The 19623-nt window shown below is 41.1% G+C and overlaps 1 protein-coding gene across 1 annotated transcript in view; it reads right to left on the reverse strand.

Moving 5' to 3' along the window:
• NTRK2 (neurotrophic receptor tyrosine kinase 2) overlaps positions 1-16615 on the reverse strand; it is a 215377-nt gene extending 198762 nt beyond the window's left edge. Inside the window, exons 1-2 of the mRNA XM_048504371.1 lie at positions 16217-16615; positions 15572-16030 (exon numbers count right to left, since the gene is read on the reverse strand). Of these exons, the coding sequence (XP_048360328.1) occupies positions 15572-15819 (248 nt within the window). The 5' untranslated portion in view covers positions 15820-16030; positions 16217-16615. The remainder of the gene's footprint in view (positions 1-15571; positions 16031-16216) is intronic.
• Between the last annotated feature and the right edge of the window lie 3008 nt (positions 16616-19623).

Here is a 19623-nt window from a genome sequence, read left to right on the forward strand (position 1 = left end):
TGTTGAGAGCCAAGAAATACTTTTTTTCCAAAGGTTAAGTTACCAGTCAGAATTTAATTTGCTCCCTGCCATAGACAGGTCACTTGTCTGACTAACAAAGTAGTTCCAGCAGAGATGCACTCTTCTAAGCCCATTAAAATCAATGGATTTAGAATGGTGTAATTCTGCTTAGGACTACACTGTATAACAAAGCTATCTGCTCTGCAGGCAGAATTGGTATGAATGTACGTTTGCTTCACTTGTGCCACGCTTCGGGCCATATCTTAGGGCAGAAAGGCAAGATAGAAATGTTGTTAAATAAATAAATAAAATGGGTTATATATGCAGTACTGAAATTTTTGGCCTCATGTGCACCTTTGCCTCACATACTATTATACGGGCATACTTCTGATTCAGAACAAAGTTTGAAACAAAACCTCTTATCTTCCTGAAGCCTATTTTCCCCCCATTTGCAACTACTCAACCTTGATGTTGCTTATCAAACATTAATACTCCCCAAAGCTCTGACTTCACCATGCATTTCTGAGGTCAATTTTGAGAAATGTAGTGTGCTTTTGTGCTCTCAGAAATAGCTTTCCTTTTATGTAATTAAATAGTTTTTATAACTTACAAGAAAATCACTCTAAGTTATGAGTGGCTAACTGAAGTCATGTGATTAGTACTGATGTTCCTTTTATATGCCACAGCAAATGTCAACAACCATAATACCACGCGCTATTTTCACTACCAGATCATTTTGTATCAAATTACTTTAACCTCCAAAATGACATGATGGGCACCCCACCCAGAACGGGGGGGGGGGGGGAATGGGTTCTTTGAGCCAGCATGGGGCCATGCCAGCATCTGTGCTCACCCTAAAACCATAGGTGGCAGTTTTACCAACAGAGGAGGCAAACTAAGGGGCGGATGGGTGCTGCACAGCTCTGCAGCTCCCAACCCAGAACAGCCTGCAGTCCACAGCTGTAGGCTGGTGCAGCTGATGGTAGGCTAGAGCAGGGGTCAGCAACCTTTAACACCCAAAGAGCCATTTAGACCTGTTTTCAATGGAAAAGAAAACACTTGGAGCCGCAAATACTTTTTGACATCTAAAATGAAGATAACACTGTATATATTCTCATGCAGGGAGAAGTTCCCTTCTTTGGGGCCCATTTTTTTTCCCATAAAAACAAAAAAAAACGGGGGGGGGGGTTAAAAGCCTGTTGTTTTGTACATGATTCAAATGACCAGCAATAGACCCCCCCGTTTCACACATTTCTCTTTTCTTGTGTTGAAAGACACTGATTATGCTCCCCAAAAGAACCCCCTCAAATTCCATTTGGATGGTGGATTAAAATTGATGCCTTTAATGGGGTTGTCAACTTCCAGGGGGAGGGGATGAACTTCTCCCCCCCCCCCAAGAAAATGTCTGCCATGGAGGGTAGACTCGACAGCCATATTCCTCACTGAGCATGGCCCCCACCCTGGACCCAAAAGCCACAGCTTCTGAAAATCTACCCCCAAATGTCCTGGGATTTGCCCGCCGGGAGTTGGCAACCCGCGACAACCATGGCTGAGGATGATCCCAGCCTTCCTTCCTTCCACGATCTACAAGCATACCCTCCACTTACTTACTCTGAAGTAAACCTTCCAAGATCCACGTGCAAGGCTTTTCCCATGCGCTCCTGTCCTCCTTGGCAATGCAGAAGCAAACAATTCTCACCTGCCCCCGCCTCCCCATCAAACAGCCCTGACGAGTGCAATCTTGCAGGGCTGCAGGTAATAACTCCTTTAAAAGCTGACATCGTCTTTCTTACCTGGACTCAGCCAGGCTGCCATCTGCCAAGAAAGCCCCTGGAGCTCAGTGGGGCTGCTGGGGGGGCTGCAACCCAAGGCGGCACTGCTGGGGTCCCCCATGTGGTCCCGCCCCCCAAGAAGGACCCAGGGGAGGGGAAAATGAGGCCACCCAAAGCAGGGTCGACCCCTGACCCCACATTCAAGGGGGGTGGACTGAGGTTAGGATTGCGCTGAAAATCTGTGCTCCTGCAACTCCCTCCCATTTCCCGCCTTTCACTGCTCATCTGTTCAAGAGGATACATCAGCACTGCTCTGCCCCTGCCCCATGCCGTCATCACCGGCATCAGCCAACCAGGCAGCTGGGACAGGGAAGCTGGTAGTGGCTTGGGATAGCCGTCTCAGGCTGTGCCTCTGTAGGAATGGGGACTCTTTCCCATTAACCCTTAGGGCAACTCTCCAAAGGAGGCTGAGAGGACCCAAGCCACATGGAGCCGCAGTGCAAGGACAAAAGAGCCGCATGCAGCTCTGGAGCTGCAGGTTGCAGACCCCTGGGCTAGAGCATTCCTGGGGTGGAGCCAACTTAGCCTGCTTCCACTGGACTTTGGTGTCAAGAAAGGCTGTCAAAAAGGGCTCTCATGCAGTTGGGAAGTTTCTGCAGCTTGCTGCCTTCCCACGTCATTTCAAAGCCCCCTGGTGGTGTTGTAGAAGCAATGCTGTACTCAGCCATGACAGCTCTATAGATTAGGCTATATATTTTCTTCATCAATGATTATCAACATGTACTCTCCATTTTCAAGTCAGCACTTTTACTTGTAAAATAGTGCCTGAAGACAGACACCTTGAGGCATTAATGGGGAGAAGAGGTGGAAAGATTAAACTGGGCAAAGGTAAAAGTTGAGGATGTGACAAATAGATAAATAAAGGAATCAAAGGAGTGGTAAATTACTGGTCCCAATTTATTTTTTACAAGTCTTCACAAAATGTAGTTAACATGGAAGATGGGTAAATTTGTACCTTTAAAGAGTTACCCCACAGCAAGTACTTGCCCCACCTCTGTGACATTTCTGCTGAGTACAAACTCATTTGAAACAACCATAGATTATGCAGCATCCGTACCAGTAGATTACCTTGAAAAATATAAACCTGTATTTGAACAAACTGTAATATGTATTTTTAATTACTGAAATATAAGATTAAATTAAGTTGCACTGTGGCTGATTTTCTCATCAAAAAGCAAACAACATCTACTTAAGAGAAGATTATGGGACTGCAACTTGAGACAGCTAAAATGGCACTAAAACCCAAGGACACTTTGTACCTCAGACTCCAATGATATCAGAGAAGGGGTTTGCAGGAGCATCTCACTGGAGCCTCTGCAGCTATTTATGCCCTTGGACCCCACTGAGTTGTTTGAGAGAAGGACAAAAGAGAACTGCAAGTAGAATTTATTGTGAGGGCACAGAGGCAGTGAATCTCTATGTGCTCTAATGCAGAGAGAATCACTTCCCATCCCATGAAGCGTATCTTGTATACCTAATGTGACCAAAATATACCAAGGCATTCATACAGATTCATACAATGCAATACTTACTCTTACACAAAATATCCAAATAAAGGCATTTTCACCCCATGTGTTCACAATTTCTAAAGGCTTTACATTTCTGTACTGGAGATTAATCTTTCCAAAACTAACTTATGACAAATACAGCCACAAGCAGAAGTCATTCCTGCTCAGCCCACATATTTTGGAAAAACTAAATAATATCAACTAATTTAGGAAAAGAATACATTTCATGCTTATTTATTCTGAGTTGGGGTAGTCCAAATAGGAAATCACTTTTAAAACTTGAAACATGGCATGTTTACCATTTTTCCCCATGCTTGAAGAAATTTAGGCAAGAGAACAATGTCTACATAATTTATTTGAAAAATCTGTTTTAAAAGTTAAACTATGCAGTTTAGAATTACAAGGGTGCTCTCAAAAGCCATCTATGCAAATATGAACTATGGGCAAAAATGAGTAATGTGGCAGTTTGGTCCATGTTCTACTATCAAAATATCCCATTTATGGGAAACATATTTCCAAATATGCAATCCTTCCTGTTCCAGTTCTCAAGGGCGGGGTGTGGGGACAGGCAGTTATCACTGGAACCAGAATTCTTTCTGCTGAGTAAAATCTTGGAAGTTAATAAATCAAGCTTTCTCATGAATTTTCACTCATGTCAGCTCTTGGGGAAAGGGCAGGAAGTACCAAACCCTGAGAGTGAAAAATGAGAACAGACCTCCTGCAGCTTTAATAATTTTGTAGAAAAGTACATGTCAGCAATTGTATTTCTTACACCTGCTCGAGGAGGGGAGAATGATATGATAAGCCACTTTAGGTCCTTATGGAGATAAAAAGGAATATGACTGAAATATAATACAAAACAATACTTCAAAATTTAAAAACTTAAGTTTTTTATATAATAACAAATGTTAAAAGATAAAACGTATGCTAAAAATGGTACCTAAACATCCTTTTTTGTGAGATCAGTCCCTGGCTCCTTCTCTTATTTGTATACTACATTTGTTTGTTTGTTTGTTTGTTTGTTTGTTTGTTTGTTTGTTTGTTTGTTACACTGCTTTGGTGCCTTTCAGTCAAACAGGGTCCCAACGCAACGAACATTAAAAACATTAAACAGTGATTAAATTGAGGTGTACATAAAACAACACAAAAAGATAGGACAGGTCAGTACAAGTTACTGAGGATAAGTCAAACAAAACAAAAAGTTTTCATCTGCTGGCAACAATAGAAGAAAACAGACAAATCTGTACCCTGTAATCTGTAACCAACTGTAACCTCTGGATAGTCTTCAAGGACAGCTTCTCCATGCAATCAAGAGCATCACTTTTGCAAGAAGAGGATGCAAGCCACTGCAACAGTGACATCAGAACTTGGACATGACCCAGAGTGCCATCCTAAACACAGTTACACCCTTCTATGCTCAATGATTTCAATAGACTTAGGCGGGTGAAACTTTACATAGGATGTCTCTGCCAGTCTTTCATTAAACTAATCCCCTGGAAGGTACAATTCACAGGTTATCTTTCTTATTTAGATATTTATATCTCACTTTTCTCTCCTAGGAGAACCCAAAGCAACTTTATAATATAATTCTCATCTCCTCCTTTTATCTTTGGTCTTCTGATCTTTGGTCTTCTGATGTCATTATGACATACACTTTACTAGTACCCTAATAAAAGATACTGACCAGGGATCACATACCTATGTCATAAAGACACAAGATGATACATATTTATTTCAATTACATCTATCTTTCTTTGGCAGCAAACAATGATCTCAGACAATTTCTTGAACCTCGATTCCTCCCAGATCCACGGATGAAACGTGGAGGCAGAGAATGGTAGGAACTGATAACAGGCAGTATGCAACATTGAACTCAGATAGTTATTAAATATGCTGCAAAAGCGATACATCAAGGGAAAATGTAGTACATGAAATGTAAAAAACTATCCTATAGTCTCAGTAAACTGATAGTCGTTATGTCAGAATTAGTGCTAGTGTAATACAGTCATGATCCATTTTCCAGCAGCAGAATTGCCTGCACAACAGTAACTATGGAAACAAAAATTAACAAAGCTTTACTGACAAAGATTCTGCAACATTCCTGAAATCCACATTGCCACCTACCAGAACCACATCTTGCTAACAGTACCCCCACATTAGCCATGTCAAGGCACCAATCAATACACAAGAGATGGCCAGATCATTACGGTAATTTTACCTTATCACACACATAACTCCAGACAGATCAAGAAAAATAGTAAACTTCAGTGGGGAAAATATATTTTTCAAAGGTAGATTCTATCTATTCAAAATATGTATTATGAACACATCCATGTAAAACAATACACACAATGTGTGTATTATACACAGTGTATTTTCAAATATATGTCTGTTACTAAATGTGACTATTTTTGTCCACAAACAATTGCTTAAATGTGCATGATTACTAAAAAGACAATGTTTTCAATGTCAAAAAGTGAAACCTTTTATTCAAATACCCTGCTTGTTTAACTTTAATTGGATCAGATTATATCTGTCCAAATAACACACTTTCTTTAAGTATTACACAATTTGTGCTTTCTACTCAGTGCCTTAGATTACAAAAACTGAGGGCAAACCACATATTATGGTGTTCTACTGGTTGGATCTAGATTTCCCAACTTCAATTCAGTCATTCATACAGCAAAAGGAAGTTCCCTACTGGGAACTCAAGCTTTTTGGGCCCACAGTGCGGTTGCAGAAGAAATCTGAGTCCAGCAACTCGCTCTTGCAAACTGAGTTCTCAGCAGGGAATTCCTTGTAGTCCTGTGACTGAAAGTTAGGACAGGGAATCTAAAATTTTAGAGCCCTTTGGGGATTGGGCGGTATAGAAATCAAATCAATCAATCAATCAATCAATCAATCAATCAATCAATCAATCAACTCATATATTCAAGATATCTTAAGAAGCATTGGGTGAAGCAGTATGTACACATTTTATTTCTTACGATGGATATACCCATAATTCTGCATGGAGAAAACTAACACTGTCATCCTCAAGCAGGTTACCTGAAAAAGCAGCATTAAAATCTTCTAATTCAATAAAATGGAAAGTTACTCCATTCTAAGCCCTCTGATTTCTGGATTCAACATTCTTAGAAGGCTGTAACACAGTTTCAGATTGCACTATTATATTTTGAAATTCTATACGTTAAATAATGATGTACTCTACGTCATTAAAGAAGTAAAATAAGTTTACATTTAATAAAAATACTCTCTCTCTCTTTGTACACACACACACACACACACACACACACACACACAGAGGTGGGATCCAGCAGGTTCTCACCAGTTCCTGAGAGTGGGTTACTAATCATTTGTGTGTGCCAAGAGGGGGTTACTAATCGGGTCCGCTTTTCCATCTCCACGCCCTCGCCTCACCCCTCTCTTCTTCTTTCTTGTAGCCCGGAGCTTGCCGCCTAGTAAGAGGAGGGACCCTTTAACTACTGTTGGGTCCAGGGGACTCTTTACTTGCTTGGTAGGCTATTTATTTTGGCACTCTGTCTGTTCATTTTATGATAAATTCTGATTTACCATGAGGCTTGGCCACTTAAAAGCTCTGTATTCCTGTATGTGAGAATGTTATGCTAATCTGTGTCTCTAATCCTGGATTAATTAATGTGAAATATTTGCAGAATATACAGTATGGATTGCGAATTCTAGTTCACAATGGATGATAAGTCTCTTTGGTTTATTTTTTTACTTTAAAACAGAAGAAGAAGAAGAGTCTGTTTATATCCCCCCTTTCTCTCCTGCAGGAGGACTCAACGGGTTTACAATCTCCTTTGCCCTTCCCAAACAAACACCCTGTGAGGTGGGTGGGCTGAAAGTTGCCAGACTCAGCCCTCCAAGGTCACCCAACCTGAATAAAAAAAAAGGGAGTGTTTAATGACTGACCATTTTAGGTAAAGGTATATGGGGCTAAAGGATTACAAAGCATATTTCTGGTATAAGTGAAAAGTTAAAGGTATTAAACTACTAATGCTTACTCTAATTTTTTAAAAAAAGTCATGACCTGTGCATCCTGGCAGCAGTCTTGATATCTAGCCTTTGAATATGCCTTATGCAGTAGGAATGGTCCATCGGATCCATGTTTTAATTACCATTTGTGTCTTAATCTAAAGTGCAAATTATTTGAGTATATTGAAATGTATTAGCCTCCTTCAGAATATAAGTTAACAAACAGTGGTGTGATGGTGAATCTTCACTAAACTGTGTAGTAACCACTCATGATTTCACAGTTGGCATAAAGTCCCATACTTTCCTATGTGGCTGGTTACGGCTGCAGAAAACGGGATACCTTCCCTGTTGGGCTGTTTTAAAAACATGTTTTAGAAATATGGTAAAGTTCCTTGTTTGCTGAAAGTATCCCTTCTCTTTGGATTTCTAGAAACAAAATTAAGTATTTGAAAGTATTAAGTATTTGATATGCAGTCAATTAGAGGAGAAGTAGTTGTTTCCTGTTGGCAGCAGATCTATAGGGACTTTACATAGTGAGAGCTTTTAAATTATGGACAGAAAGATACCAGCTGGAAATTAGGAACTTTTTTTACAGTAAGAGTTTTTTACAGTAGCAGAGAAATTATTAATGCCCCGCCCCCGGAAAGCCTGGCCACACCAGCGCCCGCCCAGCTCCCCCATTGGCTTTTACCGCCACTGTTTGAATCCCACCACCATGGGAACCTGTTACTAAAATTTTTGGATCCCACCACTGTTGTGTGTATTCTGCTCAAATGTTCTTTTTCCACAAAAAGTTTTTCCCCAGAAATTTTACTTCTCTCTTATTCTCTCATTCATTTCTACTTCCCATAAGAGAACTACAGGCACCTAATTTATTCTCAAATATATAACCTACCTTTTGTTTATTAACTTAGTATATTATAAGCATTAAAATTCCATACATAATATTAAACAGTAATGCCACAAGCAGTTAGAATTAGAATCAATTTATTGGAAAGAAAAACAAAAACATCTCCACAGTTTTTCTTAAAATATATAAAAACAGAACCTGGGCTTTCGTCAAGCAAACAGCCTAATTCTGGAATTACAACCAAAAAAGTCTCTGACTAATGCTGCCTTCAGCCTAGCCTTTCATGGAGCCTAGCCTATGTCACAAACTGGAGAGCATATTCACAAAGGTGAAAATCCCAAGCTAGGATAATTCTTCCAGAAGCAAAATCACTCTGCCCTAGAAAAAGACACCTATGCAATATATGCATCCAACAGCACCCTCAAACTGCCTATGCCTTCAAGGCAAAAATGTCCTACTCCCAAGATCAAGACACCACTAAGTCAACAACTCCATCCTGTATGCTGCTGAAGTTCGCCACTGACTCTGTTAACAACCAAAGCCGTCATCTAAATTAAAGTTTTTAAAAACAGCATATATGGATTGTACTTATACTGAGTACACATATTAAGTTTCTGAAAACAAGCATCTGTTGAAGGAATATGATAAATATAAGAACAGCCCCAATAATTTCCACTAACATTTCATGGTATTAAAATTAAATGGCACTAAATTGAATTTTTATACAGTTCTCAATTCAGAAGCACCCATGCTGAAAACGTAATGTCACACATATAGTTATTGGCATGCAACTCACTTCATCACTGTGAGATCACACACAACAATTCTAAAACTCTATGCACAGGAAATGCATGGGCGTTCCAATAGGCGTTGAATAGATCCTTCCCAGCCAATTTGTGCCCTTTTTCCTAGATGACCGCGTAGCAAGATGCACTTAGGCCTGCCAAAGTGTTCATACTTATCACACAGCATGGGATTCCTCCACAGGGAACAGTTCCCCACCACTTGTAGCCAAATGCAGTTGGAATATGAATCATCAGCTTTATAGAACAGCTTACCTGAGATTGGGTAACTGCTTCTAGTAATGTTTTTAGGAGTTTTTATCTGTTATGATGATGTTTTTATAGTAATGCTCGATGGATATTTTGATTGCGTAACCCACTCTGGGATGTATTTGAAGGGCATAATAAAAATCTGCTAAATAAATAAATATCTGGAGATCAACTGTAATACTTCGAGATCATTATGTCACATCCACAAGTTGTCACTGACAAGCCTCCCACAGGATTTCTTTGCTTTTCCTTCCTCCTCTGGCCTCTTAGTTTCAAGAGAGGGAAAAGAAAAGGAACTGAGAAAAGGGTCTGGAAAATGCATACATGAAATACTACTTATAAATCCTATGTATACCCCCTGAGTTCTATGAGCAAAGTGGCATCTAAATGTGGTAATAATAAATAAAATAAAATAAGATAATGATAGTTTTACTAATGTACATTTACACAGTACAGTACAGTACATCTTTACGGTCACTGTATTCTTACCTACAAAATCATTGTAACTGCAACAATATATTAAGATTCCCCTGTCCTGGTACTCATAGCTTCTTGTGGTTAAAAAAGAAAAAGAAAAAAAAAGAAAAAAGAGCACCACTAATCCTATACCAAAACATGCTAAATGCATGTAGGAGGCCATGGTACATGTAAACTGAAAATTCATGAAGGAAGTCTAATGTCTTACGAGAATCTTTCCAGCTTTCATCCTTTTTGTGGGCAGACTGCATAGCCTCCACTAATCTGCCCAGTTAATACTGCCTTAGCAAGTTCTCCTTGCTGAACAATTTTCTACTTGTTTCGGGATAACTTTAGAACAATCAACCACCCTATAAAAAGTTACAAGCAATTTATCATGGAGAGACATGTAAATGGTTTCTGGGATCAATCTGCATACACAATTTGTGCATTTATAATCTGCATCATGCTCCAACACACAACTTAGCTGTCAATGGTTTCTCCATCATGACACATTTCTGGACCTGTTCAGAGATTATTTATTGGGGAAAAACACAACTTGACTGGAGCCTCGGATTCATTACTTCCCTAGCCTTCCACAAAAGGGAGACCTTTCCATGGTCCAGACTACACTGCATGTGGTTCAAGCTTTACCACACAATAAGGGAGCAGGAGAGATGTCACCACATCCCAAAATCACAGGAAGGACCACAGTTTCAGCATAACTGCAGATTGACAGAGACCTTCAAATACAAAACATAGATAAGGGTATTCTTTTATACTCTCTTCTTTTGTATTGCACACAAAGCCTATGAAGCAAAACATGGAAGAAACCCACGATTATTAACAGGGCAAAACTTCACTGTGATGCAAGGAGAATCTTTCTGCACCAGCTTACAAACCTTGCTAAATAATTTATTCTTTAAATTGCACGATGTGTCTTATTTATTAACAGGTCTGTAGTGGTTTGCATAACCACATCACAAACTCATTTTGCGGTTTCTGATATACACACATACACAATCTGTTCTTTCACTGCCATAGTGGAAGAGTTGAAAAGTTGCCTACTTTTTTTTGTTGGCACATGCTGTATCCTTAAATAGAGCAATTAATTTCAAACTCTGCTTGTCTGAATAGTGATAAATCACTGTAGTAATGGCTTGAGAAAAGAACTGGTAAAGTTAGCTGCAATGTATTATAGTCCATAATGAAACAGTTTTTAACTGTTTCATTATGCACTATATTTATGCATAATGCACTATATTTATGTGTCAAAACAATATATTCATCAAAAAGTCTCAAGACAATGACAACTCATTATTTCAGCTCTAGAAATTCCACCCTGAAAAAATAAGTGCCCCTGTGGTTGTCTCTCACTTCTCCTCTGACTCAGATTTGTTTTCCAAATTATCAAAGCAGACTGAAGTCCATTACGGAGCAATAGCCTTCATACCTAACAACAGCTTTTCAAGCCCATATCAGTACCCCTAAGAACATGATCAAATAGAATCACATTATAGGCATATCTTTATAAGAACACTTCTTGTAGTCATTAAAGCAGTCAAGTGAGTTTGTGAAAAATCTATTACAGGAGACAAGAAACGTGGCCATGCAAGGTATTCTCTTCTTGATGGGTTTTATTTATCTACACTAAAACCAAATTTACCGGCACTTTTTACTCAGTAGTGAGTTCCGGCCTAAACTATGTAAACTCTCAAAGGAAGAATGTCAGGTTGGGAAAATTTAACTTTTCGCATTCACCCTCTGCTATATCAGAGATTATGCAGATTTACAATTTAGAAGAAGAGGAGGAGTTTGGATTTATATCCCCCTTTCTCTCCTATAGGAGACTCAAAGGGGCTTACAATCTCCTTGCCCTTCCCCCCTCACAACAAACACCCTGTGAGGTAGGTGGGGCAGAGAGAGCTCCGTGACTAGCCCAAGGTCACCCAGCTGGCGTGTGTGGGAGTGCATAGGCTAATCCAAATTCCCCAGATAAGCCTCCACAACTCAAGCAGCAGAGCTGGGAATCAAACCCGGTTCCTCCAGATCAGAGTGCACCTGCTTTTAACCTCCTACGCCACTGCTGCTCTATCCACTATCTCTGAACACCTACGTTGACTTAAAGTTCCTCATCAGCTCCCTCATCTGGGAAAAGCTGCCCCACCCTCCCCCTTCTCTCTTTTGCCCTTCTACCAGATCATGCCCTTCTAACAATGATGTGAAAACTCATTATTACGTAGTACGTATTTTTAAAGACTAATTCTATTGCACTGAACACTTACCCTGATTACAAAGCCAAGTCTCAAGTTTCCTCCAAATTCACTCAATAGTTGCTTACATTCTAAATTAGCTTAGAAGGAAACGTGTATAGTAAAACATTGCATCCATCCCAAAACCACTATTCTTCCCTTTTATATACACATAAGATATGAAAAACTTCATAGATTGTCAATTTTTGCACAGATGCGATGGAATTGGTACTAAGATTTCTTTATGGCATGCTGAATAAAAGAAGGCCTATTGGTTTTGTGGGTTATTAAATTACGAAGTAACATACTACACAGGAAGCATTTTTACACTTTGTAAAACCAACACAGTTTGTTTAATGAAAGTAGAACTAGGTGTTGTACAAAAAGCTAAAGCAACTGGATGTTTAACTGGCATTCAACATTAATGAATGGTCTTGGCCTGCACATCCTCTAAGAAAAAGGTGCTTTATCAATTATTTCTATCTTAAATTTTTGCAATAAAATCTTTGTATGAGCAACCTGGCAAACTAATGATAAGTGTAATTTATAGTAGAAAAGTTACCAGGCAAAATTGTGGTGACAGCTAGAAGAAATACATACTGCTAAAAAATCTCTTAAGTGAAACGGAAAATGAATCTTGCTTTATCAGTGTATTTACAATATACGGTATTTAGTTTTAAATTTGAGAAAAGCCATTCAAAAGGTTACTGGATAGTTGTTAATAAAGATGATTGATAAACAGCATTTGAAACTAAATCAGTTACGGATAGTTGTTAATAAAGACGATTGATAAACAGCATTTGAAACTAAATCAGTGTTACATACTTGGGTAATTGACTAACAATAATTAAAACAAGCACTTTCTGCAGCTGCTTGCAACTTTTGATTTTTCAAACTGTTGAGCAAAGTCAGAGAAAATATTCACCGTCTTTCTGCCATAAGCAGGAATAACAAATGCCACAGGAGAACTATAATGAATTCAGAAATATTATTATAAAGGAAAAAAACACCAACAATATAGGTGCTCTGAACAGACTTTTCAGTGACAGAACTGTAAAGAGAACCCTCTAAATCCTTTCTACACTGTAAAGACCTGTAAAGAGAACCCTACATACTATACTGTAAAGAACAATGTAGTAAAGACAGATGACTCAATAAGAGGTCTTCAGTCATTTTTTAACACCTCTGGCCTTCACATCTGCACTCAACTATCCTGAGCTACTTATTCCAGTGACAATGGGGTCTTTCAATGGGCTATATTTCAAAGGAGAAATAAAATATTATGAGATGAAAAGAATTATCTAAAAATAATTACTAACATCCAAGGAATATAAAATTTTAATTAAACTAAATTTGTTTTTAAAACTCAGAAAAAGTAATGTAATTTAATGTGGCTCAAACTTTTGAACCTGCTGCTATTTCATTTTACCATAATTTATGACATACACACCCTCCCCAGGTGTACAGCCACAGTGGTGCACAGTGGGGCAGGGCCCCATCAATTATTTGTCATGTCCCTCCCTGAAACTCATCAATAGTCTTTCAAGTGTAAATTCTCTATATATAAAAAAGGAAGAAGCTGAGGTAAAAAAAGTGTGGAACCTATAATAAATATTCCAAATTCTCTGTGCAATTGGCTAGAACGGAATTTTCAGTTAGCAGGGCTGAAGTGTCCTAATTCTAAAAGTCTGGGGAGAGTGAACTAGGATGTCTGAAACTTTTTTGCACTGTTTAAATTTTTGTAATCGTACATCTATTGTACTGCTTATAGGATCCCTCATAACATTCAATTACATTGCTTTAAACCACGTACACACCTTGAGTCTCAAGTACAAAATTGGTTAATAAATAATAAAACACAAATAAACAGTAAAGAAAATAAATAATGATAGGCTGACCATTACTGTACTCATTTGCCCCCCCCCCTCCCCTGAAATTTGGGACTGCGGGCCCTCCCTCACTGCTGAATCCTCTCTTTGCTACAAATGAACATGTCTATATCTTTTTTATTAAGTTGTATCCAAGTATACAAGCTTTGTTCTACAGAGTACTACTCTGAATAGTCCAGTAGAACACCAGAATATCTATGATCCCTTCTTAAAGTCAAATAGGAGAAATATCATTACAATAAACAGCAGTTCTTTTTTTTTTTAGCTCCCTTCTCTAATGTAGTTTGACTGAGGGGCAACAGGGGTAATTCCCTAAATCTGAAGAGGATTAACAAGGTCCTCTCCCAGTTGGTATTCCACCCACCCACAAAGTTGATGAAGAGAACGTTCCACCATTCTTATCCCTCACTGAAAGCTCCTGCCCACAAGTGTCTTGTGCACCAAGGGATGCCGACTCTATGAATCAAGATTCTAGGATTTATTATGTTGTACACAGAGGAAAAGCAATTCTACATTCCCAGTTGTTACTAGCATTGAATTTTTCATACACCTTACAGAAATGATGTGCAAAAGGAAAGTGTAAACACACACAAACAAAACGTGCCACTTGTAGTTTTGAAAAAACATGAAAACTGGCAGAATCAGTAAAAAAAGAAAGAAATCACATCTAACTTTCCTATTAGTGGCCACTAATAATAAATTCACATTAGTACAAATGGCCTTACATTATGTTTTACTTATTTACAGAACTGCAGCAGCTAGCGAAAGGTTAATGATAGCAAGCAGAAATGTGCATGTTACCCTACCATAGTCTGACAGCAGGCTTGTAACAGAACACCAGCCTTGTCCTAAAACCAACACCGATCTATGTTCTTTATTGCTTTATCATCTATTTATTCCCAGGAAATTGCACTGCAGGCAATTAAGATTTATAAGCTAAATGGTTTCAAAATTATATCTCAGAGAAAGTCAAATCTAAATTAGATCAGCACAGGCTTTCAGGCTTGCAGTTATGAGCTATGTAAGCAAGTGCATTGCTATACAATCTCCTCTTACACATCCTTTCCAAAATGTAGTTTCCTTACACAAAATCTTCTTCAGTGGAATCTCCTTATGGCTAGAAATTTTTTTCCCAAATACACAAAAAAATGAACTGGAAATATTTTAGAAGGATTGGAAGATTTGCTGAAGAGAGGCCAACGAGAGCTCTAGTGCTAAAAATGTCTCCAGATCACTTCAGAAGTAAACAGCTCTGAAGGCAAGGGTGTTTTCTCCAATACAATAAGAAGCATTACAAACTGTGCACAAAAACACATTAACTGTTCTCCTTGCCCCTACCCTTCTCTAGGTTGAGACGCTGTTCTCTAGGCACATGTCCGACCACAGCAAGAAGGGGAACTAATTTTAAAAAACGAAGTAGATAAAAAATACCTACGTTTACTCCGACTGAGAATTCTTCCCCCCAAAAATAAAACAAATAGGTATGTTTTACACCTGAAATAATCAGGCATTTAGGCACGACCTACTTGCATAATTTAGGTATACCAAGAGAGACTTCCAGGGACTGTTAACAGAAGGTGTTAAGATAAGACGCGACGTTCAGGTTGCATCGCTCCGTGTAAATAGGGCAGATAGCAGATACCTTCCGCCCCCACCCCACCCCACCCCCCAGGTCATTCTCCCTGCCAGTTCCCCCTACCCTTCCCGCCCCCGTTCGGGCGCTGCTCACTCACATGTCGGTGACTTTCTCCCGCTCGCTCCTCTTGCCGAGCACGGGGAAGGACACGAGGCTGGCGGCAGGGTCGCTGCACCAGATCCGCTCGGGCCTGCACGTGCACGCGTTGGGGCAGGCGGCGACCAGGAGCCCTCTCCACGGGCCCAGAACCAGCCAGCACAAGCTCCAGAAGCGGGCGGGGGTCGCCGACGGCCGAGGAGGGCCCTGCGGCGGCCGCCACCACCACGTCCTCGGCCAGGCCCCCATGCGGGCAATGGGGGTGCCGCCGCCGCCCTCTCCCGCCGCGCCGAGCGCGCTCAATCCAGCGCGGCCGCCCGCGCAACAGTAGCAGCAGAAGCAGCGACGACGTCCAACGCCGGGTGCTCACTCGGGCATCCTCTGCACTCTCCCTCGTGGCGTCCCTTGAGCCTCTCGCCTTCGCCGGCCCTCGTGGCGCAGCAGCCAGTGCCCGGGGAGCCTTCGCAGGAAAAAAGAGCCAAAGACCCCCGTGAGCGCCGAACCTGCCAGGAGACACCCCCCCCCCCCCCCCGCTTCAGCCTGACCCGCGCCCTGCCCGCTCCCCGCCCGACAAGCAGGGGGCGCCGCGGTTACGGAGCAGAGCGAGCCGTCCGCACTCGGCCAAGTGGCGCGCCGGGGCTCCTACCTGCGGCTGAACCTGCCTGGACTGAGCCGCGCTAGGAAAGGGAAAGGGAGAGGCCGGCCCGGAGGGGGCTCGACTCCCGGCCGCCTCCTAGCCCCCTCTGGCACACGCCCGTCCGCGATCCCGCCACCGCCTGCCCCTCTTCTTCTGGCGGCTGATAATAAAGCTCCAGCGCCGAGCCCAGGAGCTGCCACCGGTCGAGTGACGTGGGGCTGACGCAAGGAGGGGGGCAGAAACTCCTCAACAAAATCCTCAGCCTGAAAGTGCCCCCCCCCAAAAAAAAAACCAGGAGGGGAAGTGGGGGCTACTTTGAATCGGGTACCAATCGGTGGTCAGGAAACGATCTGGACACAAGCAGCCAGGCACCCGCGCTCGCGCCACTAGCCCCGCCGCCCGCTCCTTTTGCACCCTCGTCCTCCAGCCCCCGCTGCTGTGCAGCCACAGACGCGCAGCGCGGACGGACCCTCGGCGCCGTCCTGATTCCCTGCCTGCCTGCCTGCCTGCCTGCCTCCCGCCGCCCTCCTCAAAAAGACGTGATCGGAATAGAAAACCTGGGTTGGGAAGAAGGTCGGAGATCAGCAGTCGAGATGCGGCTTTCAGCCCATCTCTCTCCTCCCCTCCCGGCCGCTGCCTGTAACTTTGCAGGTTGCAGCGAGCAGTGTTAAAATGATGAAGACGTTGCAATGATCAAATAAGGGGCAATTGATTCGATCTCAGTCGGAGCTCTAAAGCTTCTGGTACGGGGGAAGGGAAAGAGAGATGGTTCGAGGTTTTGCAGCTCTTCACCATCAAAGCATGCTCCTCCTATCATATGTAAGCATGTAACACGTACACACGTATGAATGTGGACGGGGGGGGGACGACTGCTAATAAGAAAAAAAGGTGTTGTCCTTTATCATTGTATAACAAACGTAATCGTTTTTAATACTCGGGTATGTGATGAATAGCTGGCATTAAAACGCCTTGTCGGGGAATTTGTCTTTTCATTAGGGGCTGCTCTATAGGTTCCTTCCCCCTCCCCGTCCCTTTCTCCTCCGCAGTAATTTAAAAAGGAGCAGGAGAATCCACCGCAGTGCTTTCGGCCTTCCGCGAGCTCTGGCGCCGCCCCGCGGATGAAAGCTGAAGTGCTTGCGGGAATGCAAAACACTGCGTCGAGCAGGCGGCTGAGTAAGGCTCCGGGTGCGTCTTTTTATCCTAACCTATACCCAGCGAACCATACGAGGATCCTGGCGAGCGCAGGTCTAAACTACAAAACACTGCCGTGGCCTAATTAGAAAAGACACGGGAGACCCATGGTGAGATTTAACCACTTTTTACATTGAGCAGCGAGGAAAGAGATTCGAACTGGATCAGGACCGCCATGCTTTGTCCGTCCTCCCCGCATCATTTCAAATTGACCCCGAGGGGTGGCAGAAAAATACAGGAGATGCACGGTATGAGACACTGAGATCGTGATTGCCTTCAGAGCCACACAATTCAGTAGTCACTCTAGCGTTGCTCTGGTGTGAGAGTGAGACTGTCTTATGAAATTCTCTCCTATTTGCCATGCACTCAGCAATCCTGAAAACTGCATCATTTTTTTTCCCGGTAGAAAAAACATGGAACCTTTTTAAAGATTTAGGAACGCAGCTTTACCAAGCAGCTACAAAAATCTGCACTAGAAGGCAGGAAGGGAAAAACCTTATAGGGAGGCCAGGCACCTCCTGAAAAAACAGAGCCACCCATTTCACATTGGATTATAGGATGTGTAGCTAAGATGTGACTTTGAAGAGAGCTTATGTTCCACTGGAAAGTGGTGTAACATGTTTCCCCATAGACGAATACACAAGAAAACTAGCACCATCAGTGTTACTAATAAGATGCTGATGTTTGAGTTTTGAAAAAAATGCATTGTCCCAAGCTGCAGAAACATGACCTTTGGTCTACTTACAGGGATTTGTGTGTGTCATAGGGAATTTTGCCTTTTTTTTCTTGGAATAGCAGACCATACAACAAACCCTTGGTGAAATATTTGGAAGCCCAAATTTCTTATTTGCAATGCTCCGCTGAAAAGGTTTAAGTTGACAGCAATACGTTATACTTTGAAATGCACCACCAACAACACTAACAGTCGTTACCAGTGGTCCACCAATAATGTGGATGAGTTTGGTGGTAAAGCATTATTTTTTACTAGTCCTCTGTAAAGTCCACACAGTCTCACAATATTTTCTGTAACAATAAAATAGTTCTTACACTATTAAATTTTACAGTAATTGAATTAACAAGAGAAAGACAGTTATTTAAACTTAAATGTTTTTTATTTGTTAAAAACAGGAAATTGATTCATTGTTGTATGCAGTAACAAACAACCCAGAATTAAGGGGAACACTGAAAAAAACTTATTATTATTATTGGTTGATTTCACAGCTGCCGCATCTTTAGCTGGTTGTTGGCCTTTCATTACAATTCGAGCCTCACACAGAGGCCTAGGAAGTTGTAATGTATCCGCGTAGTATTCGTGTGGATCCCAGCAGGGCTGCCTTCTGAATTTGACAGATGTTAATTTTGTCAATTTGAAGATGTTTCAAGTGCTGCCCTAGTGTTTTCGGAATGGCGCCCAGCGTGCCGATTACCACTGGGACAGCCTCAGCTGGTTTGTGCCATAGATGCTGAAGTTCAATTTTCAAATCGTGGTATCTACTGACCTTCTCATGTTCTTTTTAATAAACAAAAAAGTTAAATGCTTTTGCATTCAGTATAACTTAATATCCAAATTTGTTGTTAATCCTTGACACTAAAAACTGTTCCTAAATCCAAATAATAAATCTCTTTTTGTTCACTTTTGAACCAATGGTTCAATTTCAAATTGTATTTTGTCCTACTTCTCAGATACTAAACACACATATACATATATGTGGTTTAGTACATTAAGTACAGCAGCCTGGGGCGGATTCCACGTGGGCCAAAAACAGCAGTGTGAAAACAGTGTAAACTGTTTTACACCATTTTACACCGTTTTCACACCATTTTCACACAGCTGTTTTTGGTCCTTGCGGAATCTGCCAAATACTGTAATTATCAGTACTATATATTAAAATTCATAAATATATACCAGTTACAGTTTTATTTAATCATGAAGTTATGAATCATGGATTTTATACTCTTAGAGCAGTAAAGAAAGGATCTATTATATGCATTTCAACTTGACCAACTGCTGTAGATAAAGAAATGGCAAGATTTGGACTAGACAGATAAGTTAGAAAATTATTTGTTTTTTCAAGATAAAATAAAAACTACTAGCACAGAAACTTCTGTAGAAAAAGAAATTACTGAATTTTACATTGGCAACATCAATTCCCCTATTGAGAAGCTTACTCTAAACTTGTTTCTAGTAGGATTAAGGCCAACAACGGTGAAGCCAACAATGGTGT

The sequence above is a fragment of the Sphaerodactylus townsendi genome, linkage group LG07 (genome assembly GCF_021028975.2).
Source record: "Sphaerodactylus townsendi isolate TG3544 linkage group LG07, MPM_Stown_v2.3, whole genome shotgun sequence".
Lineage (NCBI taxonomy): Eukaryota > Metazoa > Chordata > Lepidosauria > Squamata > Sphaerodactylidae > Sphaerodactylus > Sphaerodactylus townsendi.